Source organism: Brachycentrus maculatus, unplaced genomic scaffold (genome assembly GCF_059751285.1).
Source record: "Brachycentrus maculatus isolate JH-2025_06_01 unplaced genomic scaffold, ASM5975128v1 h1tg000015l, whole genome shotgun sequence".
In the NCBI taxonomy this organism is placed as follows: Eukaryota; Metazoa; Arthropoda; class Insecta; order Trichoptera; family Brachycentridae; genus Brachycentrus; species Brachycentrus maculatus.
The window spans coordinates 1,471,340-1,498,167 of NW_028280769.1; the positions used below are offsets into that span (position 1 = coordinate 1,471,340).

The 26,828-nt window shown below is 33.4% G+C and overlaps 1 protein-coding gene across 2 annotated transcripts in view; it reads right to left on the bottom strand.

Moving 5' to 3' along the window:
* LOC148313335 (influenza virus NS1A-binding protein homolog) overlaps positions 1-26,828 on the bottom strand; it is a 95,162-nt gene that overhangs the window by 43,532 nt on the left and 24,802 nt on the right. Inside the window, exon 2 of one of the 2 annotated variants that reach the window (XM_088264200.1) lies at positions 11,871-12,648. The exons of the other annotated variant lie outside the window; for it this stretch is intronic. Within the exon in view, the coding sequence (XP_088120326.1) occupies positions 11,871-11,883 (13 nt within the window). The 5' untranslated portion in view covers positions 11,884-12,648. The remainder of the gene's footprint in view (positions 1-11,870; positions 12,649-26,828) is intronic. 2 annotated transcript variants of the gene reach the window in all.

A 26,828-nucleotide genomic window follows, 5' to 3' on the forward strand; every position in this document is an offset into this window, starting at 1 on the left:
TGGCGCTATACAAATTATCCAAATTATTATTATTATTATTATTCTATCAAAAATGTTTAGTTTCGATTTTGAACTTCCAAGAATTTGACTTCAATTGTTATTGGTATAATACACAATACTGAACTAAATTTCTGCACTGATTGGCGTGATAAGCTTTAAATAATCGAATACAACAACGATTTATTTGAAAGAAGTTGTTATTTAATTCGAACGCCCTTCACTAGTGGGCAATAGTTGGGTAGGCACATGCCTACTAGATTATGTTGGTCTACGTGCCATTTTAACCGTCAGCAGTAAACGGTTGCATCCATCTCTTTATATACATCCAGACCCTAAACTTTTACTATTCTGCCGCATGTACTGCATAATTAGTAGGTCTTCTCACTCGGAAAGGTCGACACCGCATCCACAACGCGCTATTAGGCAGCTTGTGCACCACATGGAATTTTAGCGTCCGGCAGTCCGGTTTTGAAAAATAAAAACGACTATGACAGTTAAGCGTGATCGAATTTACGCGCACCGTGATCGCGCACCGATTCGAAGAAAGAAAGACAAAAGCACAAGCCAATCCAAGCCAATCATCCGTTTTATATGCTAACAATGCCGGACGGTAAAATTCCGTGTAATGCACAAACGCCCTTAGTATCTAAAATATTTACTATTGAACTCCATACGCAGGTCTACCGAACAATAAAATGACAATAAATGTAATTATTTTTCAGAATTCGCGAATCACATTATAAATTTTTATTTTATTTAATATAGTTACATTTTTAATACAATTTCTGTACATTTCTACTTAATACAATCCTGTAATTTTAGTTGCGCTGAGCCTCTCCAGAGAAGAGACTGAGCTCTTGTGCTTGGAGAGGGACTTTTTTATTCCTTGTTTTTGTTTTTGATAGTGACCTGTTATACATTTAAACAAAATATTATTGGGGAAAATATTTTTATGCGAGGTACGAGGGAGTTGTCTCGTTTGGTTTTTTATTGTATAGTCTGTACCATATATGTATTTAGTAAGCGCTAACTTAACGTTTCTTTTTTAGAGTGTTTGTGTCTTTTTTTACATTATAGAAACTCACCACCACTCATTTGACTCAAATACACTTAAATTATTACACAAATTATTATTAAATTAAATTATTAAATTATTATTCAGTTACAAGCAAAGGTCAAGTCATAGACAATTTAAAAAATTTAAAAATACATAAAAATTTAAATTGTGATAAAACGTTAATTGATAATGTGCTTTTTCAAAATACGCCACCACTATTGTCTGTGTTTCCTTTTACAAAAAGTCCCATTCTTTAACCCTCCCCCTTCTATTTATTACCCTACTAACATCTTTAATAATAATAATAATAATAATAATAATAATAATAATAATAATAATAATACTAATACTAATAATGATAAATTATTCCAGTTTGACTAAGTGGTGGGTGCAATACTTAGTCAGCCATATCGCTCACTCCTTTCAACAACGTCATAAATCAAAAATCGTCAATTTTCAGTTGTGCGTGTTTTCGGAATGCCCAGAAAATGTACAATATCCCAGCAAAAGCGGCATATTTTTAACTTAATATTTACCCGCTACAGGGCAGAAAGTGTTGTTTTTGTATTTTGAAGAAAATTTATTGTTTAATTATTTATTTAAATATACTAAATATTTTTCAAATGGAGAAAAAACATTCAGGTTTTACATGAAAAGATATGTCGCACAGTAAAAAGTTCAATTAGTGGCTTGATATTTATTTTTAATACATTTTTAAACTTTGAAAACGATCTCCTGAACAATTAAGTTTTTTGATATATGACGTTGAAAGGAGTGAGCGATATGTTTTACAACTTTTTTTTATAAAATGAAAATTACAATAATTAACAAATATAATTTTTTTTAAATAAAAGAACGGCGAAAGAAAAAGATTCATATACTTATACCTATTTTTTATCGTTACTATTCACCTGTCAAGGAAAACATCTGTAGTTTTCGAAACTAGTCGTGCGTAATGAAATAAAACTCATTCAGTGGTATTAATAATTTTCATCAGTATTATTATTAAGAGGGCACAAGGAAATATTATAACGCCTGAAAAAAATAATGACAATCGAAATTATTTAACAATATTTTTCGTGATTTTTCCTCAAGTTACCACCGTAATAGTCTGTTTGCAAAAATGTTTACAGGATAAGCATGTATTAGTAAGAACCTACGTCACTCGACCTCCGGATATATGCAGGTATGTAAATATTTATTCAATTCCGCACATTCATGAGTGATTAAAAAACTCTGCAACAGATTGTGTACATAGGCACTGCGAACAATGTATTGTATAATAAAAATTATAATAAAATAAACTGTTAACGCTAAAAGATTTATTGAATAATAGTAGTAAAATTAATAAAACAGATACAGTATTACCCCGCTTAACGCCACCCCTATTTGCGCTGTTTCGCTATAACGCTGTTTACATAGAGCGATTTAGTGATTCACAGAGCAAGGGAAAAATGCAATCTTTTACTCGGGATTTCCTAATACATATTTATTCGGTCATGTGTACGGTGTGTCGACTCCCAATATGTTTATATACAACTACTACTACTACCATCACCCCGTTTCTCCGCAGGGGTAGACAGAGAGGATGGAACGCCACACTCTTCTGTACTGAAATATGTCATACATGCCCTCCGATTACGCAGACTTTTGACACCACCAGATTTTAGGTTCTGATTGATCTGATCGTGTCAAGTCTTTTTCGGCCGTACTCGTTCTATTCTCCCGCTCACATACGCCAGATATATTTTCTTAGTCATATGTTATACGTTCGCTCCACATGTCCATACCACCTTAAAGAAATCTTCTTGATCTTTTAAATTATCCCTTGTTCAGCCTTTCATTCCTTTCTTAAATCTTATTTTTGAATTCTGTAATTCAATCATTTTCCATACATTCGTCTGAGGGAGATCATTTCTATAAAATACAAGTATATACAATATGTACTACAAAACTGTTATGTCATTTGAAACGCATTACTTTAAGTATATAAAAAATCGCGATGGTTGAACACTGCGTACAAAAATGGCACACATACGTGCACGGAAATGTGTCATTTTATTGTCATTTATAGACCCCGTTTAGCGCATTATTTTGCTGTCATTGAAGCTGTACCCGTACTAAGCGGGGTATTACTGTACCCATAAGACTTATTCATGTACGAGGCTCGAGTACAAAGTACAGATAAAACGCAATACAGCCGTTGTCTTTGTTCGTTCTGATGTTCAGCTCTATTGCTGTTTATCCATCGTTTATGATACATGACAATCCATATTGTATCGCGATTTATCGATAGGTTTGTTCTACTGCGTTTTGTCGATAATTCACCCTTTAAAAACAGGAAAATGAAGTTTTTTTTAGTGAAATTATATAACAATTTTTTTTTCGTCTCGTTGATAAAGCGTTATCTTGTTAGTTAATTATATCACACTGTAGTTGTCAGTCCTTGGCACCAAATATTTATATTTTCGATATCTCTTGTATTCTTTCCCTTTTTTATAACCCAAAATAAAATGTTGGTGTTAATATGATGTGTAATTATATTATTTTGTGAAATGTAAAAACAGAAGAAAATAATAAAAATCACAATTTATGTGATTTTTATACATTAAAAAAAATCCATATTGTAAAAATAAAACTCACCAGTTTATTCGTGTGAACACGACTATTTTCAAGAACTACAGATGTTCTCATCAACGGGCAAAAATACAAACTGATTTTTTGAGTTCGTATTTTTACCTGTTGATGAGAACACCTGTAGTTCACGAAATTAGTCATGTTTACATTAATAAACTCAAAAATATGTCTCATACAATTGTTTTTTTTTTTAAAAATATTTTCATACTAAAAAAGTGATCTTATAGGGTTTATTTTTATTTTTTTTACTCAAAAGTGTTTTATACAAGTGTTTTATTTTTGTATTCAAATGTAAATTTTACTATGACGTCAGCGGGCTCACTAAAGGTTCAATTTGTTCAAAAGTCTAAACAATGTCGATATGTAAACAGCATGACGTGAAAAACATTAAACGTATCACCATTTGATTGAAAGTAACAAAACTGTTGGCTATTTGTGGCAAAATTGTGGGATCGTCGAAATCGAGATAGAGAAAGTATATTTAACCCTTAGCAATCGAGTGCCGCCATAGAGGCGGCATGCCTATTTTGCCGTATTTCTCGAGTGCCGACTAAGAGGTCTAATTTATTGTTTTTTTTTTACTTTTCAATATAATTTAAAGATAATCATATGAGTATAATTAAAAAGCAATAAGTTATGTAATTAAAATTATTTTTAATTAAAGTTTTCCCTGGTTAATACCGCTATTTCTTAGAATGTTCCCTGATTCTTGTTTTGAATTTTCTGGAAGGGGAACATGAATTTTGTTTGAGATATAATAATTTTTCGGAATTCGCTAACCATTTAATAGATAATGATCACAAATTTAACCGCAATAATGTAGAAATCCTAAAAATAATTAATACGAAAAGCCATAAACTGCAACATTTTGAAACAATAGAAATTCATTAAAATATAAATAACAATAAACCATAATAAATATTATGACAATGACTTAAGCTTCCCCCCTATTGTCTGTGTTCCCATTGATAAGTAATAAAAAAATATTAAATAAATAAATAAAAATAAGAAACAGCTCCTACCCCCTCTTCAACCTTCAACGTCCCAAGGACCCAACTCTAAAATTTAGAATAAGCTTCACATACGCGGTGTTTGAAAATGATACGGAATGCATCGAAACACGTGTCACAGTAGATTTTAAGAAATAGTGGTATTTACTAAGTAAAACATTAAATTAAAAAAAAAATAGATTTGTATCCTCGGGACGTTGAAAATTGCGAGGGGACAAGAGCTGTTTCTTATTTTAAGTGGTATTTACAAAGTGAAACTTGAACTAAAAACGGATAGGTATTACCGCAAAGTGACTGCCGAATCAATTGATGAATTTTAATTTGAAAAGTTGGCAGGTAAAGGGTTGAAATCTTAATAAACATGATTACGAAACGTTTAAAGGGGGTACTCATTCAAACATTCAATTCAGTAAGTGACCTGATGCGCGATAATAGGCCAGACGTGTCTCGGCGCACAATATTTTTTTTTTAGAAAAGATCATATGTTTATATTAAAAATATATATTTATCATTTTTTCTAAACTCTCAACCTTTCAATAGCGAGTGTTTTTGCCTACAATTTTCACTCGATGAATTACATGAAATTATAGTAACTTTAAACATAAAGAGTAAATGCACTCACGAGTAGGCACAGGCTACAAAACTTAAAAAGTTGAAGCCTGAGTAGGGTCATGCTAAGCGGTTTTGCATAAGCCGTAGCTAGATTTCAGAGTCACTTGGACGTTAGGTAATTAAAAAAAAGCCCCTTTCAATAACTCCTGTCATTTCAAAACCATGTATCCTTTTATTTCGAGGAAAAACTTATTTTTTTCAATACAAAAACGATATTTTAAGCAAAAAATCAATTACGTTAAATGTATCCTGGGTTAAAAGACATTTAAGTTGCGAGCTATCGAAAATCTCTGTGTCTGATTTAGATACTCTAATAAAATATTCGCCAATAAAAATATCAAAAGCATACATTGTGTCCTCTGATAAAAAAAACACAAGAAATCAATTTTTTCATGATAAGAACATAATATTTTATGATAATGAGTTTTTAGTACCATGGATTCAAAGAAAATAACAGCCGAATAAAAAACCTAAGTAGGGTCTTTAAAAAGCCCAAATATATGTATATTACAAAATATTTGGGGGAAACGATAAATTCCATATTACGCAGTAAGAACGTAGAAAATGAATACATTATTTCGCTCACTCCTTTCAACAACGTCAAATATCAAAAAACTTGATTTTTCAGGAGATCGTTTTTAAAGTTTAAAAATATAATGAAATGTATTGAAAATAAATATTAAGCCACTTATTGAACTTTTTAATGTGCAACAGATCATTTTAGGTAAAACCTGAATGTTTTTTCTCAATTTGAAAAATATTAAGTAAATATATTTTAAAAAAAAACCTTTTCTTCAAAATGCAAAAACAACACTTTCTGCCCTGTAGCGGGAAAAATATTAAGTTTAAAATATGCCGCTTTTGCTGGGATATAGTACATTTTCTGGGCATTACGAAAACATGTACAACTGAAAATTGACGATTTTTTTTTATTATATGACGTTGTCGAAAGGAGTAAGCGATTTATTAATAATAGACAATTTTATGTTAAGTCAAACAAAAGAAAGAATGACGTCACGAACCTCTGGAGATATCTCTTGCCTTAAGGTTGCGTTACAATGGAAAGGTCTAGAACCGCAACAATACGCATTCGCCAAAACTGATTATAAATAGAACCCCTTGTAAATGTTATTGGATTTCTCTTTTATATGTATATCAATGTATGTTTTAAAGCAGTGTTCCGCAAACTTTTTCTATTCAAGTTACACCTACCAAATTAAGAAATTTCAGAGGTGCATATTTACCATATTAAGGTGGAGACTGACCGGAGTATTTCGTCGTAACATCGCTCGCGGCGAGCATCAGCGAGCATCCGAAACTGGATGTAGAGCTCCGCTCGCTGTACTGACTGCCTGAATGCTCGCATCGTAACGTTACGAAGAAATGTTCCAGTCAGTCTCCACTTTTATGGTAAAATATTTAACATTTTGTGTTTAATGCCAAATGTGAGCCTACTTAACTGAGCACGGGCAATAAAAATTTGGAGCAATTGTGTAGTTTTCACAAAACTAGACTTTTTTCCGCGGCACACCAACTAATCAGCACGGTACACCAGTGTGCCGCGGCACACACTTCGCGGAACAATGTTATAAAGAGTGTGTTCAATCAGCGAGGTGGAATCTTTTGAAAGTCATACGACTAAATGAGGGTTAAAGATATTGGACATGATGTGGTGATTTTTTCACTCTAATATTTATTCAATTATACCCCGGACTGGTACCTGAAGCGCAGGGCTGATCGATCACCTTGATTGCCTTCATGTTGTGTTAACGGTCAAAATAACAATGCGTGAATATGATGCAGTGCCCTATGCACCACCGGGTGCGAATGAGCGTTTGAAGAAGATAGTTTATAAAACCATATGGTACATGTAATCTCAAGAGACTTCCAGTTTTTTTATGTACAATTTTCACAAGCTTTTAGGAGTACGGGTATGCGATATCAAGTGGTAAAATAATAATCTCTTCTCTGCCTCCATAGTGCAATGGTTAGCAGATTTGACTATCATGCAGTACGGCTGTCCAAACTCAAAACACGGTAAGGGACAATTTTTTTGTAGTACGTTTTTTTGCATTTTTGGACTAAGTAATTCTACTTAGTCCGAAAATGCAAAAAAAAAGTACTCCAAAAAAATGTCCCTTACTGTGTTTTAAGTTTGGACAGCCGAGTAGATCCCGGGTTCGATTCACGGGGGGGTCAAAATAAACGAATGTAAAATTACTTTTAGTTCATGTATAAAAATTGAGAAAATACACATCATATTGTAGGTGAGCGCTTACATTTCGCTCACTCCTTTCAAGAACGTCATAAATCAAAAATTGTCGATTTTCAGTTGTACATGTTTTCGGAATGCCCAGAAAATGTACTATATCCCAGCAAAAGAGGCATATTTTTAACTTAATATTTACCCGCTACAGGGCAGAAAATGTTGTTTTTGCATTTTGAAGAAAAGGTTTTGCTTAATTATTTTTTTAAATATACTAAATATTTTTCAAATGGAGAAAAACCTTGAGGTTATACCCAAAATGATCTGTTGCACAGTAAAAAGTTCAATAAGTGGCTTGATATTTATTTTTAATACATTGTGTTATATTTTCAAACTTTAAAAACGTTCTCCTGAATAATCAAGTTTTTTGATTTATGACGTTTTTGAAAGGAGTGAGCGATTTCATCTTTTTTTATCGGAAAGATTTAAAATATTTTAATAATTTACATGCTGTCGCGATTAATACGTTACGCGCGCGAAATACGCCCGCGCTAACCGACCCAGCATAAGATGCGATAATTAGTTATGAAGCTTGTCAAAAGTGCTCCGCGAGCAATCTTGATACTAATTGAAAGATAATGCGTAAACCGCGTGATCGCTATCGCCGTGATTATGATAATAAAAGTGTCTGCACGATAGCGATAAGAGACGAAGAAAGGAAACCAATTGATAAAACTAATCACCTTCAAGTACCTCTTGTTCTTCTGACCCTAACCTGCACGCAGTGGTGTTTAGAGTACTACAGTATCTACTCAATGAATTAGGGCCACCCATTATTTTTTTGAATACTCTGAAATCTTTTGGATTATTATATTTATTTTACATAAATACTTTAAGTTTTCTATTGACATCTAATATCATGTATATTACCTTCAATAATATGTAAAATATACCTGGATTATTTAAGCCTTTATAAAATTTCAAACCCTTTTTCTGAGAAAGGTCCCTAATTAGCACAGGTAGACAGATAGTTGAAAGTTCAAAAAATAGTCCTATCTTATTTATTAGTGAAGTTTCTTGAGTTCTGGTTGTTGTTTTGTTCAGAGAAGTTATATAGTTATCGTGTCTTGTGAAAAAAACTTAATTTTTAATTTTAGTTCATAAAGTATAATTTTTTTTTGTAAACACAAGTGTTTTTTTTGAAAAGGACAAAATGGGAAAAAGTAAAGATATTTCCGAGGAAAAAAAGTCTAGTGTTATAGTGCTACTGAAATTAAGAATACTATCTATTAGAGAAATTTCAAAAAAAGAAAACGTTTCTCGTCAAACAGTGGACTAAATTTCAAAATCAATAAAAAATCAGTCACCCGCCACCAGCAATCGGCGAAAGAACTGTCGTAGGATTAGAAAAACAACACCGAGGACTGATCGAAAAATCGTTCAAAGTGCCTTAGAAAACCGTAGTGCATCAGCAAAAACATTAAAAATAAAATTGGAAGAAGAGGGTATAAATATATCGGTATCAACACTGAGGCGACGTCTTTACGAAGTAAATCTGAAATGCAGGCGCCCTGTAAAAGTACCAAAATTGACACCACGAATGAAAGCGGATCGATTAAAATGGGCCAGGCTACATCGAAATAACTCGGTAGATGATTGGAAAAAGGTATTTATTTAAATTGAATTTTCAACATATCATTTTAGTAAATAAACTTATATATTTGAATTAAACTTAAATTTTCATTATTTTTCAGGTCATCTTTAGTGATGAGTACCGGTTAGAAGCCGTGACAGAGAGCCGTCGATTCGTCAGGAGAACACCAATGGAACGTTACGATGAGGCCTGTGTGGTAAAAGTTATCAAACACCCCCCTGCAACAATGATATGGTCATGTATTATTAACAATTTACCTGGGCCGTTGTTTTTCGTGGAAGGAATAATGAACCAAAATTCCTATAAGCAGGTCCTCGAACGAATTTTATTGCCCTTCTACCATACACTCGACCCAACAGAAGGTCCATACACCTTCATGCAGGATGGGGCACCTTGCCACCGGGCTAAATCAATAATAAAATTTTTGTCTAACAAAAATCTGCCTTTGCTCCCCTGGCCTGGAAATTCTCCGGACCTTAATCCTATAGAAAACGTATGGAGCATGTTAAAAAATAAGGTATACTCATTTCCAAATCCGACAGTAGACTGTCAAAAAAAAAATATTAAAAAAATTTGGTCAGAAGACGAAGAAATAAAAAACATGATAAAACAGTGCATTTTAAGTATGCCAAAAAGAATTGAGGCAGTTATTTCTGCCAAAGGTGGAAATACTAAATACTAACTATATTTATATGAAAATATATGCATAATTTAAGCGTAATAAAGTGTTCATGTGTAAATAAAATTCAATGTTGTTTTATTCAAGGTTTTCTCTGAGTTATTCCTGTTTGAATTGAGAAATTGCGCGAAATTCTGCGTGGCCCTAATTCATTGAGTAGATACTGTACATACATCAGATCGATGCAGTATAAAACCCCGAGAGAAAGTTGTTCAAAATACATATTATATGTTCTTAATGAATATTTTTTCTTCTTCAAACCCTTATCCGCACCCCAGTGGTGTATAGGGCACTGCATATAAACGCAGTGTTATCTTGATCGTTAACACATGAAGGAAAGGTGATCAGCCCTCCGCTTCAGGACCAGTCCAGGGTGATATCGAATAAATATTAGAGTGAAAAAAATCACTCATATTTATTTGACCCCCCCCTGGGAATAGAACCCGGGACCTCCAGAATGGTAGCCGAGCGTGCTGACCATTACACTATGGAGGCGGACAAAGTGTTTTTATAGTGATTTTAAATCAAAGTTATATTTTAATCATAAAATGGAAAATCACAAAGATATTACATCAAATAATATATTACATAAAATAATAATGTTTTTTTTTATTTCTTTAACTATTTTTTACACTCAATATACATTATAAATCGTGTATTTAACATTGGTTTCTCCTTTTGGTATGTCCACGTGTTGATATCATTGCGTTACATAAAAAAATTCTCACAATTTCTCTATTAATTTTTGTTATAGGAGGATCAGAGGTACGTTTCGTTTGTAATAACAAAAAAAATGGCTGTATGCAAAGTTAGGAAACAACCTGATAAAATTGACCTTTTTTGAGTCGGAATCGTGGAGTCGTGTTGTTGGTAAATATTGGAATCGGAGTCAGAGTCGGAGTCGTGTTTTTTTTCCGACTCCACAACCCTTGTCACAACTGTCGTCAATAAAAAGCAATTTAGTTGGCAAGGCCATGTACTCCGCATGCCTCCAGAGAGCCTCAATAAAGGTTGCCTCCTTTACAAGGCACCAGGTTCGCGCCGCCCAGGACGACCACTGCTGACAATTCGTCGGCAGCTCTCGTCTGAACTTCGGGACGCGGACCTGACTTGGGAGGATGCAAGGGAGCTGGCTGCCGACGGAAAAGCTTGGAGAGTTTGTTGACTCCGTATGCTCCACATAAGGAGCGGATATGTTTAAAAAAACGATATATGCAGGAGTCACAAAAAATTGAATAGTGTGGTTGTCAATCATGTGCAAAATGGTGTATATTGCACGCGTGGAAAGTGATCACTTAACAAGCATACCAAAAGCCCTGTAAATACTTCCATACCCTTCTTCATTTATGTTTAGATGTGTCGGGTTGTGGTCCTGTGGTTAGTGTCGCGGACTCTTAAGTCTCTCGGTTCGAACCCACTCTACCACAATTTGATACCTATTTATAATAATGAGCAGCCTAGGCTCACAGAAATAGTATGAAATTGATATATTTGTGTTAATGATAAAAACACAAATATTTCTCTTTTAATTAAAAAAAATGTAAAAATAACTCCCAAGATGGAGAAATCCAGATTTGTCAAATACATGGAATATTTTTCTTTTTCTATGTGATATATTTATTTAAACTTCATGTACAGAAAATAAATACATAAGTACATTGGCGGGCTTATTGCTAAAAAGCAATACCTTTCAACCAACCAAAAACAGACTAGTGATACTGGTCAAAACGTTTGATACCATATACTTATGGCTGTTTGCAATCAGAGGGTAGATAGTACTTGAACATTTAAAAAAACATAAAATACAAATTGATGATAATAAGGAAGGCAAAGGATCTTCATCTATGAGACGTTAAAAATGTAAAATATTATATTTACTAGCATTGTGTCTTGCTTGTACCATTTTTTCTTACTTTTCTGTTACTGTCCCCTTGCAAAAGCCACTGGTATTGTATAAATAAATAAAAACAAATTGTAAAGCATTCTTCAGGTGGAAATAACACGAGATCACTTACCGTACGGCATCATGTTGGCTTCGGCAAAGTCCAGGCGGATGTCAAGTTCCTCGGCTGGTACCGGACTAATTTAAACCCTAATTCGAATCACTGAGATGTCTCGCAAAATAGTTAAATATAGCTGAATAACCATCGGCGCATCACACTCAGTCAACAGAACACTCGGAGTCTTACGACATCAATCATATCCCGAGAGTTCCGCGAGCTTCTGCGCTGTACCGGCTTCACTCGATGCGAATTCAATTCGTCTGTTGGCTCTAGATACACCAGAACAGTCAGTTCCAACGTTCACAACTTATGGCATTTACCAAGTCTTATACGTGTGAGTATAAGTCCGATAAGTCGTTGTACTTTGTATCTTTGCTTTGGTCACACAGCTTTGTGAGCTTCACCAGCTCGGGTATCTATTGCTCCACCGTCATCTCTCCAGCTCCCTCCTGACTTTTCTTTAGCCCTGGTAGCCGTGACCCCTTCGCGAGGCAAGATGGCGGCTCTCACCCCACGTGTTAACTCGCCTCTCTGGCTTCTAGGGACTTCGACAGAGGGCACGGGGGCACCGCTGACCCCTTCCTCGCCGGCGACCTCTCGTGCGGTAGGCCTTCGAGCCTCCTCGGCCTTCCAATACCCCTCATCTCTCGGGCGGCCAGGGTCTGAGAGAACCTCCTTCACCTTCGAACCAAAACCTTCAGATAGATCTCAAAACGAGCGTCTTTAAACCAATTTTTCTTAAACTGGCTTTATACCGGCATACGATTTTTTATTCACTCCAGATAGCGTACTGAAAAGAGGAATAAAATATGATTTTTTTTCTTGAACGTTTTTCGCAGATACTTTGAGGCACATTATATAAAATTTATAAAATAACCACTTGATTTTTAACCACTTTTCATTGGTATTTTTCTCCAAGCGGTTTCCACAAGAACCTTGTCATCCTCAGTACATGTTTAACCCTGATGATGACAAGATTCTTGTCGAAACCATTTGGAGAAAAGTACCAATAAAAAGTGGTTAAAACCGAAATAATATTATTTTATAAATAAAAAAAGATGTATTTGAATATTCTACATCAACCCATTTGAAAGCATAAACATTATACTTATTTTAGTGTCTTTAACATACTAATACAGGGTGTCCGGTGGTAGAATTGGGATTTCAAATTTTAATAAAAAATAAACTGCAAAAGATATACATTTATTTTATTAATTTTATTAATTTTATTAATTATAACAAGGAAGATAAGTGCGGACTTCATTTCTTAAAAATTATTTTGTCTAAATGCAGACCGTCACGTCGGAAACACTCTTGGAATCTGGCCTCAGTATTCTGTGCCACTTGCTTTAGAAGTGACGTCGGGATGCCATTAACTTCGCAAAAGATATTTTCTTTCAATTGAAATTACTTTAAATTGAAAAGCTCATTTGAGGTGATTTTTTACGAAAACGACGCTACAAAAAAATATTCAGCAAATAAATTAAACAAAAAATTACAATCCTGATCATCAACTCCATTTCTAGGATGCTAAGGTTGTATAATAATTTAGAAAACACTCATAATGTCACCATCGACATTTTTAATGATGGCACGGAGAAATACAAGAGGTCTTTTACCAGATTGGTGAAATCAATTTCAAATTGATTTCACCAATCTGGTGGAGACTTGAATTTTGTACCTTTTGTAGCGTAGTTTAATTTCACTTTTAATTTTTACTTCTAATTTTTATTTTATTATTTTTTATTCAAATGCATGTCCGCCTCCGTAGTGTAATGGTCAGCACGCTCGGCTACCGTTCTGGAGGTCCCGGGTTCGATTCCCAAGGGGGGTAAAATAAATATAAGTGATTTTTTCACTGTGTTATTTATTTTTAATATTACCATGGACTGGTACCTGAAGCGGAGGGCTGATCACCTTTCCTTAATGTGTAAACGATTAAGATAACACTGCGTTTATATGACACAGTGCCCTATGCACCATTGGGGTGCGGATAAGGGTTTTATTATTATTTTTTTATTCATTACTTTTAATTGTTATTACCCTTTTTTACAACCAAATTTCTATTCTTTATACAGTATATGTATTAATCCTGCACCTTTATTGTTTCTGTAAGCTAGTTGTGATTCTCGTCTAATTGATGAAAAACATTCAAACAATTTGTATTGCTTTGTATTTCATTTATTGTAATATGTTTTTCATTGTTTGTGAACCATAAATAAATAAATTTATTATCGCCTACAAGTACCACTATGAACGAGATATAACTTATCAATAGCTGAGTCGCAAAATTGCTTGATGTATAAGGGTTTAAAAATGTATGATGAGATGCCTGAATGTATGAAGAATGAAAAGTGTCTGAAAGAATTTAAAAATAAATGTCTAAGTTACTGTAAGGAAATGTAAATATATAAAGATGATGTAAATGTATATAATAGTTTATATTAGTTTTAATATAAGGTAACTTAAAAAATAAATAAAAAAAAATAAATAAAAAAATAGCCAAAACAGAGCAACGTGCGAACACCCACGCACTCGGAATGAAAAACAATTTCTGATTCAGTAATAATTTAACATGTAAACAAATCTATTAACCTTGCCATGTAACTGTCAATATTTTGTAAACAAGACATACCCCACTATCTGCGAATAAATTACGTATTCACTATTGCACCGACCACTGATTATTATTCCACCGAGTACAAACAAATTATGAAAGTAGTCTAGCCATCGCCACTTTTATATTAAAAGATAACAATACGAAATTTAGACAGACAGATAATGATAAGTAATCAATTATGTATACTGATGGTGTAGAGGGGGAACGGATGTCTTGAGGTTATGTAGAGTGCTTTGATAGAGGTTTTCACGTCAAATAGGACGTTTTATAAATCGAATTGGACGTTTCACCAAGCAAATGGGACGTTTGACAAATCAAATTGGAGGTTACATTGTATTTTATTAAATAGTAAGAATTTTGACAAATATATTAAAAGTAGTATTGAAAATCTTAATTTATATATTAAATTTCTTGAATGTTTTTTGCAGATACTATGATATAGATATGAGTATTTCAATGTTTTAGAATTAAGTACATAAACCCTGATTATGACAAGGTTCTTGTCAAAACCAGTTGGATAAAGTGTACCAATAAAAAGTGGTTAAAACAAAGTTGTTTAATTATATAAAGTTAATATGTTAAATATTAAAATATAACCATTTTTTGAGTCTACTAAATTGTATTTTATGTTGAAACGATTGTTACAAAATTTATTTATGGTACATGTGTTTTTTAACAACAAAATACAATTTAGTAGACACAAAAATTCAGTTTTTGATCTTAACATTAAATATGTAAATTGAAATGGATTTCTATAAATTAAGCGCCAAATCTATAAATAAATTGAAAATCATGTCTGAAAACTTCAGTACACATCGCGCGCACAGACTATGACAGCGCGCCTAGCAGGCTTGCCAACTTGACGACATATCAATAATAAAAGATGTGGGGAGGTATTTATTTACACTGATGGTATATGTAGAACGAATATGAACGTATTTTTAAAATTTCCAACTTTTTTTATTAAATATAATATAACGTCAAATTTATTTTTTAAACGTCCAATTTGATTTGTCAAACCTTCAATTTGATTTGTAATGCGTCCAATTAGGTTGGTAAACGTCGTTATGATCAGAATATACAGTGTTTGCATGAGATTGAGGAAGAAATGATAAAGATAATAAATCAATTTCTAAGGAAAAATAACGCATTACTAAAAAATCCAACCGGTATACCATACAGCATCGCACAGCATAGAAGTACGACAGAGGATAGAAAAATCTTGACAGGTAGAGCACATTGTACAGGTACCCTTTGTCATTCAGATAACCTGAAAAACTAGTTTAATTTTCAATGACACCATGTTTCATCCATAAGCGACGACTGTCGCGACAAATATGCACAACTAACGAATCGCTGCCGCTGTCTGCATCCATCAACAGCAATTAACGATTACACCCACAGCAGTCATTATTTACAAAATAAATTAGCTAAGAGGAAAATTAAGCATGATCTATAAAACCATCGAACGTCCGCCTCCGTAGTGTAATGGTCAGCACGCTCGGCTACCGTTCTGGAGGTCCCGGGTGCGATTCCCAGGGGGGGTCAAATAAATATAAGTGATTTTTTCACTATAGTATTTATTCAATATTACCCTGGACTGGTACCTTAAGCGGAGGGCTGATCACCTTTCCTTCATGTGTAAACGATCGAGATAACACTGCATTTATATGAAGCAGTGCCCTATGCACCATTGGGGTGCGGATAAGGGTTTTATTATTATTATTATAAAACCATGGTACTGGATCTTATCTTGGTCTATATATTCTATCTCGATGTTATGCCGTCTGGGCACTGCTCACTGCCTGTGCATCTCTACAAGATAAAATGCGTTACATCACCATATTACTAATGTGGACAAGATATAGGGGATGCAAACCGTACGTTAACAGATAAGGAGTGCTTTCTAAATAGCTTAACACAGGCAGGAATCCAACTCCCCGCCCAAGTATCCACCCTTCTTTCTGAACCTAATTCTAGAATAGCGGGCATAATTTCTAAAATGACAAAGCTAAACGCATTTAAACCATGATTTTTTTATTGATTGTTTTTTTTGTTGCTTGTAAATAAACATAAGACTTGATACTGGCAGAAACATCCTTTCACTGGGTGACTGCCAAATGAAAAAAAAGTATTGCAAATACGTGAAACTCCTGACCACGAGCCAGAAGATTCGGTGGGTATGTTTAAGGAAATACACGTGTGTTTGAGGAGATGCACGTATGTTTGAGGAGATGCATGTTTCCTAAATATACACATCGACATTCAGTATTAAAAATGATTTTTTATTGAACCATGACTGAACTTACCAAAACGATACTTATCGAGCGATCGTTCGCAATCGAGGCTTAGTCAACGAGAACCAAAAAAATATTATGTAGCTGATTTTACTATCTCGGTTATCAGGATCATAACAAACCCCACGGATCTCGTAATTAAAACAAATCGCAAATACCACTGCCTGCATGATAACACGCCTGGTACAAGCATGGCAGATCGTATGATAAACACGGCAAATAATAATTAATTAGCCCACTTAAAGGATTATTCTGATAGCACGTTTTACTGCATTGACTCGTGTTAATTGAGTGCGCCAGTGTCGTGTGCATTAAAGTAGGCACCCGCTTAGCGGACTGTCCAAACTGACATCCAAGTGCCACGGTATAAATAACATTATCAAAAAATATGGCTAATAAAATGTAAATCACTGTAAATACCCGGCGATCACTAGATAAGGGAATATTTTCCATTTTATAGTGTGAGTACCTATCTATTTTAATCATAGATAATTATATCATAAATCCCATATCACTTCATGTTGGATTATTATATATTTTTTTAAATTTCAATGGCTCATTTTTTTTTTATTGATTTGGTGTTTAATTTTTACAACTCCATTTTAATTTATGTATTAATTTTTAAATCAAACACGAATTCGTGTTTGATTTAACCGTATGAATTTTCATTCGTTTACAAATGCCATAACTAGGGAAACAATTGTCACAATATTAAATTTTATGTGTTTTTTAATAAAATACAACTGAGTAGACTCAAAAAATCTGTGTTTCATCTAAAAATTAATACATAGACTCATTTTTTTCCTTGGTAACAACATATGTACAAAAGTTGTTCTTAACCCTCTATACTTCAAACAATCTCGTATAGTTCCTACTCCTGCTCTGCCCACTTTCAAGTATTCCTCTTTCTTCCTCTGCCTCTATTTCCAACTACAGTAGATGCTCCTTTAACCGGCCTTGATGGGACTAACCCAGGGCCGGATAACGAAAAAGCCAGTTAAATAGAAGGTAGTGAAAAACACATTTAAAAAAAATCATTTTCGCAAGGAAGAAAAAAAAACACATTTTTTTTAAAAAAACACTAAGAAAACAGATCTTTTATTCTGTATAAAAAAATCAAACATTAAAAATTAATATTTTATTTATTTCATTAATTGTTTCGGCAGTCACTTTGTGGTAAAACCTTTCCATTTTTAACTAATGTTTTACTTAGTAAATACCACTATTTAGTAGTTAATAGTGGTATTTGCTAAGTAAAACATTAATTATTTTTATTTTATTTATTGTTTAGGCATTTACTTTGTGGTAAGACATGATGATATTATTAAAGAAAACACTTGAAGAAGACAAATTTACTTTTGTATTACGTATTTCTAGATTTTTAATATGTAATATTTCACCTAAAAAAAATCACCTAATTTAAAATGGCAGCCTTGAAAAGGAACTGTGAGTGCGATTAGGATTCGCAGGGTCCGCATTTAACAGTATGAAGGCTGTCTGGAGATCGGATTTAAACTCGGTGAAGACCAAATGCCGTCTATACAATGCCTGCATTGCTCCTGTTCTTTTATACGGCTGTGAAACATGGCACCTTACAAGGGCCCAAAGCAGCCGTGTACTGAGCTTTGAGAATAGGTATCTGCAAAGAATTTGAGGCGTGCGGTGGTTTGACTTTGTGAGAAATGAAGAGATGAGGCGTAGGACGCAGCAAATATTGGTCACAACAGTCGTCAAGAAAAGGCGATTCAGTTGACTTGGCCATGTACTCCGCATGCCTCCCGAGACCCTTAATCAAGCTTGCCTCTTTTACAAGGCATCAGGTTCGCGCCGCCCAGGACGACCGCTGCTGACAATTCGTCGGCAGTTCTCGTCAGAACGGGACGCGGATCTGACTTGGGAGGATGCAAGGGGGCTGGCAGCCGACAGAAAAGCCTGGAGACAGTTTGTGGACTCTATATGGAGCGGATATGGTTTAATAATATAATAATATTTCACAAAAATCTTGCGCTGAAATAAATATAAACGGAGAAATAGCAAAGAATAGCATCCAATCGGGAAAGCGAAAAAGTAACTGCTAGCCATTACTCACATGTCTACCGTAAAGTGATCAAGGATACGTGTGGTGCTATATTGGCACTCGACGCTAAAGAGTTAAGAGTTCCAGATAAGAAGAACCAATCGTTGGTGATAACTTTTATACTTTTATCACCGCTTGTTCTTCGAGAGAGTTCATGGTCTGCGTCTACAGCGAGCGATATTCTTGATTAAAACGCGTACTATACCATATATTTACGGCCTACTAATAAGATACTGTAATAATGTGTGATTAAGACGAGATGCCCCAGTTTCAGAGCTATACATACTGATTGATAAGCACGTAATATGTCGAGAAAATATACAGAGCAAATAAAAACGGTTTTAAAATAAAATAAATGCATTTTTCAAACAAATCAAGTATCACGCCACACCACTCTGCCTTAGCAAACATTCTTCGCCTCTTCCACATTCATGCATCTCTTCATACATATCCGCCGATTATTTCAAATCCTGAACGGGCGCTTTCAAGTATTTGACAAACCTGATTGTGTCAAGTTTTCCTCGGTCTTCCTTTGCTTCTATTTCCAAGTACATTTGCCTCATAAATAAATAATTCCAAAACTTCTTCATTCTTTTTTCATCTACGTTGAGACATCAATAAAAAATAAACAAATTGAGCGCCTTAAAAAATGGAGAGGTATAATTTGTAAAGTACATAATACTGTTAAAAATATTTCCCTATCAGGTATAGTTTCGTTCAAGTTTTTATTTTTAAATATTAAAACACATTTATTTTACTTTATCTCGGATTTAATCATGACAGCTTTATAATTTTTGAAGACAGCGAGTGTAATATGTAGGATTTCCTACAGACATATCGCTCACTCCTTTCAAGAACGTCATAAATCAAAAATCGACAATTTTTAGTTGCGTATGTTTTCGGAATGCCCGGAGAATGTACTATAACCCAGCAAAAGAGGCATATTCGTAACTTAATATTTCCCGCTATAGGGCAGAAAGTGTTGTTTTTGCATTTTGAAGAAAAGGTATAATTTAATTATTTTTTTAAAATATAATAATTTTTTTTCAAATGGAGAAAAAATCTTAAGGTTTACTTTAAAATATCTGTTGCACAGTAAAAAGTTCAATAAGTGGCTTGATATTTATTTTTAAAACATTGTATTTGTCAAACGAGCGATATGTCAAACGATCAGACAGTAAAATTTAAAACAAATAAAAAATGAAACCAGATTAAAGAGATGGAATAAAACCCCAATCCACAAAAACCTGATTTATGTAAATCACTCTCGAATAGGTATACAAAAGCACATATCGTTCACTCCTTTCAACAACGTCATATATCAAAAATCGTCAATTTCCAGAATGCCCAGAAAATGTACTATATCCTAGCAAAAGTGGCATATATTTAACTTAAAAAAGTAGAAAAGGTATGGTTTTATTATTTTTTTAAATATATTTAATATTTTACAAATGGAGAAAAACATTCAGGTTTTACTCAAAAAGATCAGTTACACAGTAAAAAAAGTGGCTTGATATTTATTTTTAATACATTTTATTATATTTTTAAACTTTAAACCTATTTTAATATGTAAAAAGATATTGCACAGAAAAAGTTCAATGAGTGGCTTGATATTTATTTTCAATACATTTTATTATATTTTTAAACTTTAAAAACGATCTCCTGAAAAAGTTTTTTGATATATGACGTTGTTGAAAGGAGTGAGCGATATATATTTTTAACGCAATACCTACCGGAAATTCAAATTACTTTGCGAAAGCTCTTGTCCCTCGACAAAGGAGATTTATAAAAAAGCGAGTGCCTTTGTGGATTACACGCTTTACAATAAATTAATGTTGCTTTGAAATGGGAATTAAGTTCTATTTATACACACACATACATACATGCATATAAATATATACATATATATTTATATGCATGTATGTATGTGTGTATATATATATATATATATATATATATATATATATATATATATATATATATATATATATATATATATATATATATATATATATATATATATATATATATATATATATATATATATATATATATATATATATATATATATTATTCCGACTCCCGATCTCAAACTGTGCCCAAACTATCGCAACACACAACCTTGCATTCTTTCCTTCTAACCACCATTGGAACATCTATCAAACATCGTTTCGCCGCACTGAGAGATCACATTTCGACTGCATTCAGTCTACTATCAACGATATATTTACATTGACATTTTGAAGTGTGGCGTTTCATCCTATCTGCCCCTGCGGGGAAACGGCGTGATAGTAGTAGTAGACATTTTGAAATCGCATTTAATACATATTTCTTAGTATTTCATTTCTTACGAAAATTAATCAACGTTTTGGCGTAGCGAATAATTTAGAAATACAGCTACTAAATCAAAGAACCCATAATCAGTGGGATACCCGCCCATACAACCGCCGGGGGAAGCTTAGTGGCAGTGGTACAAGTTTTGGTTAAACTAACCTTTACAGGAGTACAATAATCGATGTCCGACTTTCTCTGGGGAGTGGTTTTTTTTACATTAAATATGTATTTTTTTTTTAAAATAAAATATTTGCATTATGACGATAGTAATTATGTAAAAATAATTTAAATATTAAAAAAAGCTCACCTAGGTTTTATTTTATGACAAAGTTAAATTAAAATATCCACAGATGTCATTACTATACAAATAATATCATACCAACCGACAGATAGACTCGTTTGAGGATACTCCTTTGAGGAAAATTCGCATCGACGTTCATTTACGTCCATACTCCCGGAAAAGCTAAGCTAGAATGTTGATGTCTTTGAAATATCAACGATCATAGATGAATAAAAATATGGTCATAAGCTGGATAAGTGATCACTTTCCACACGCGAGACATTCACCATTCTTACACTTATAGTATTGCAGAAAGTGAAAAATGCATGATAAGGAGAGTGTTATATTACCATACCACAAAGTTTAAAAATGCTTTTAATATACAAAATATATTATCGGCTACCCAATAAAGCTAAAATGTACAAAAAACAAACAGTGAAGTACCGTGTTACAAGTTTAAGTATTTATTTCTCAAAAAATTGTTTAACTGTAACAATTTCACTTTAGTTTACATTTGACCTGATGATGGAATAATTGTTTCGAACCGGTCGTCATGAAGCAGTGTTTTCAATTGGTATTACACAAAGTGAACGATGAATGATACGTTGAGTATTAGATATGAAATATATCGTATCATTCAGGCGTATTGTACAATTTTTGATTTCATAAACAATTTTCCTTCATTATAATTTTATGAATAAAAATTGTAAAATGTGCCCTCGGCACGGAAAAACTTAGTGACGGCACATAATTATAATTTTAAATTATGTTTATACTGAAATAAATAAATATATGTTAGTAAGCACAGTATTGCTTCCATTTCTGACGAGATTAGCATTAGTAAACTAACGTTAGGTGGGGAAGGCAACGAGGGAGAAAATGGTATGCGTATGTGAGGAGAATGGAACCATCCAGACTCCCCCAAATTGCACTGCACGGCCAACCCCAAGGTAGACGCCTCCCGGGCGACAAAGAGATGGTACGACAGCTGGGAATTGACATCCCGGAAGGCTAATCCCTTTTAAAAACAGACCACAAGGCCTACACCAAGCAGAAGAAGAAAAAGAAGAGGAAACTAACCTACGATATGTCGATACGATTATCATGATGAAAAAAAATAACGGTGAAAAAAGGAGAATTCATTTTCCAAATAGAAGTTGAGCTGAACATATTTTACACTGTTCTTGTGGACATTTTTTATGATTCCAGTCCAGTTACGAAGTCCACAAAAAACAATAATATACGCGACACATGCAGTATGTAATGGGAAATTACTGCGTTCGGCTGTAATACAAAACGACACATTTTTCAAGTTCAATTCTGAGAAACTATCGAAACAATAACTTTGGGTATTCCATTAGGTACAAAAGAATTTCACACACGTTTCAGACACGATGTTACCGATATTTTAAGCGTAAAAGGATCAATATTTTGAAATTACCAATTATGATTTTTCATTGGTATACACAAACGACACCATAATTATTTCTCTGACAACTATTTAAAAGATACTAGCAAAATGTATATACATACATAAAAGTATAAATGTTCGTAAATGGCTCTTTTTCATCCTGGTTTGACATCTCTAAAGGTGTAAAACAGGGATGTGTAATGTCGCCTTGGCTGTTTGATCTATACATGGATAACTGCATGAAAGAGCTGAAAGGTTTAAATATTGGAGCAAGAATGAATAATTTGACCGTTTGTTGCCTTTTATATGCTGACGACGCTGTTCTTCTTGCCGATAGCAAAGAAGACCTGCAAACGTTGGTGACAAAAGTGTATAATGTGTGCAAGGAAAGTGATTTATTGATGAATGTTAGCAAATCCAAAATCATGGTTTTTGAAAGAGATGAATGTAGATCTGAGTGTGAAATATTGGTAAATGGGGAGATTTTGGAACAGGTAGATGATTTCATATATTTGGGTAGTATGTTTTCTAGGGATGGAAAGATTGATAAAGACATAGAAAGGAGAGTGAATGCTGGGAACAGAGTGAATGGTGCACTAAAATCAGTTTTAGCAAATAAAAATCTATCAGCGGAAGCTAAACTGGCAGTACACAATGGAGTTCTGGTTCCAACTCTAATGTATGGAAGTGAAACATGGAGTTGGCAAAAGAAGGATGAAAGTAGACTGAATGCAGTCGAAATGCGATCTCTCAGACGAATGTGTGGCAAAACGATGTTTGATAGATGTTCGAATGATGAAATAAGGAAAGAATGTAAGGCTGAGATAAGCATTATCGATAAAATTAAGAAAGGTGTGTCGAGATGGTTTGGACATGTGGAGCGTATGAGTGAAGAAAGAACGGTTTTACAAATTTGAGTTGAAGGTTGAACAAATTTATGAGCGGATGTAATTGGAAAAAGAAGCAGAGGATGACCGAGGAAAACTTGGCACAATCAGGTATGTCAAATACTTGAAAGCGGCCGGGTCAGGAGTCGTAATAATCGTCGGGTATGTATGAGGAGATGCATGAATGTAGAAGAGGCAAAGAATGTTTGCAAGGACAGAGTGGTGTGGCGTTCGATTCTCTCTGCCTACCCCTGCGGGGAAGCGGCGTGATGGTTAGTTAGTTAGTTATGTTCGTTTATTATAATTAAGTAATGTACAGACATTTCTTGGTGGAACTGCATTTTATAAAATAAATAAGTATATAGTTTTTTCAAATATCGCTCACTCCTTTCTAGAACGTCATAAATAAAAAAACTGGATTTTTCAGGAGAACGTTTTTAAAGTTTAAAAATATAATTCAATGTATTAAAAATAAATATCAAGTTACTTATTGAACTTTTTACTGTGCAACAGATCTTTTTAAGTAAAACCTGAAAGTTTTTTCTCCATTTGAAACATATTTAGTATATTTAAAAAATAATTTAACAATACATTTTCTTCAAAATGCAAAAACAACACTTTCTGCCCTGTAGCGGGTAAATAGTATGTTAAAAATATGCCTCTTTTGCTGGGATATAGTACATTTTCTAGGCATTCCGAAAACACGCTCAACTGAAAATTGATGATTTTTGAGTGAGCGATATGTGCCACAAAGTATCTGCGAAAAATGCAATAAATTTAAAATGGTGTACTTTCGCCTCGCTTCCCCTATTCCAATTCTGCTAATACGAAACATCATATGTATCTGGGACAAAATAAATAACAAATAATGATGGAGTCTTTCGCATTGCCGAAATTGATTTATCCAAGGTTGAATCTATTGGCGAATTGGCGAAGTCTTTGTTCAACATCTGGTTACGTTTAACTGACAGTCAAACCGCTTACAAACGTGTGGACATGTCACCGGTCAGTGTTAACTGTGCGATGATGGTTCTCGAAAAAAATTGGACTAGATTGCAAGGGTTCGATGATCGTACGATGACAGCGGTCATATTGAGAATTTAAATTATATTCAAGGCATGCTTATCAAATTGAGGTCTGACGAATCATGAGGCGAATGTGGTTGGTAATAGGTGCACAGGAGGACCGAGGAAAACTTGGCATGATCAAGCATGTGAAATTTCTTCTCCATGTTATAATGGATAAATGCAAACGTTGTGTTTCACACTTTCTCGCTGCTCGCTGATAGTGTGTGAAGGAGACGTGTATTTACCAGTGCTTACTATTTGTTATTTTATTATTATTTTATGTTTAAGACTTTTCGTTTTTCTATTAGTGTATTCATCAGTATATTTTTATATTAGGTACTGTATAAATATATATATATATATATATATATATATATATATATATATATATATATATATATATATATATATATATAAACACAAAAAAAATGTGCAAACACGCCTTGGTCAAACTGCTGTGAAAAATTTAACTTTGAACGTTATATATGTATATATATATATATATATAACATATATATATATATATATATATATATATATATATATATATATATATATATATATATATATATATATATATATATATATATATATATGTGTGTGTGTGTATTACGTTAAAGGCATTAGCCGTTCAATAAATGAATATTATAATTAAAATGTAGTTTTGTTTTAAAATTACTATAAATATTTTATTATAATGTCTACAGGTTTCGAAGTTAACCGCTTCTTTATCAAGACTGATTTCGGGGTTCCACTGTTTGTATTTAATAGCAGGATTGGTACTAATAACTACATTTTTTTCGTAGAACTGTCGAGATTATCAAGGAATGCGTCACAAATGAACAATTTAATTTAGAGATTTTTGTTCATTATTTTTATTGCCGAGTCATCAGCGCTGTTAGTCTTATCAAGTCGGAAACAAACCGCAATGTGGTTTGATAAAATGTAGCTAGCCCAATTTCGACGATAATAAAAGTATTACCAATACGTACAACAAATTACAACATTTTCGAAGGCGGGATAATTGATAGCCCGCCACTCGATTTTCTTCAAACCCAGGTAAATTTTATGTTTTTTTTTTGCTTAAAACACCGTTTTTGTATTTAAAAAAAAACAAGGTTCAGTGATCACTTTCCACACGTGTAACATTCATCATCCTACAGATGAATCTTGACTTCTGCCAATGATTTTTGACCAGCCTAGATTATCCCTTGTGTTCCCAACACAGATTCAAATAATAGTAATAGTAGAAGAAACAAAAATCCACGTAATGATCTATAAACCTTGTACATAAAAGGTATATAATAAATGCAATTCCCATCTAAAAAACAAGGTTCAGTGATCACTTTCCACACGTGTAACATTCATCATCCTACAGATGAATCTTGACTTCTGCCAATGATTTTTGACCAGCCTAGATTATCCCTTGTGTTCCCAACACAGATTCAAATAATAGTAATAGTAGAAGAAACAAAAATCCACGTAATGATCTGTAAACCTTGTACATAAAAGGTATATAATAAATGCAATTCCCATCTAAAAAACAAGGTTCAGTGATCACTTTCCACACGTGTAACATTCATCATCCTACAGATGAATCTTGACTTCTGCCAATGATTTTTGACCAGCCTAGATTATCCCTTGTGTTCCCAACACAGATTCAAATAATAGTAATAGTAGAAGAAACAAAAATCCACGTAATGATCTATAAACCTTGTACATAAAAGGTATATAATAAATGCAATTCCCATCTAAAAAAACAGCTTATAACAAGCCGTAAGCCCTGTAAATACTAGAAGAGCAATATTCTTCGTAATCTATGTTGAGATGCCAAAAATGTTAAATAACTATAATTTATACTTGAAGCACTAACTTTGTGATTTTCCATTTCATAATCAAAATGTAACTTTGTTTTAAAATCACTATAAATATTTTATTATAACTTAATTATGATGTCTACCGGTTTCGAAGCTAACCGCTTCTTTATCAAGACTGAT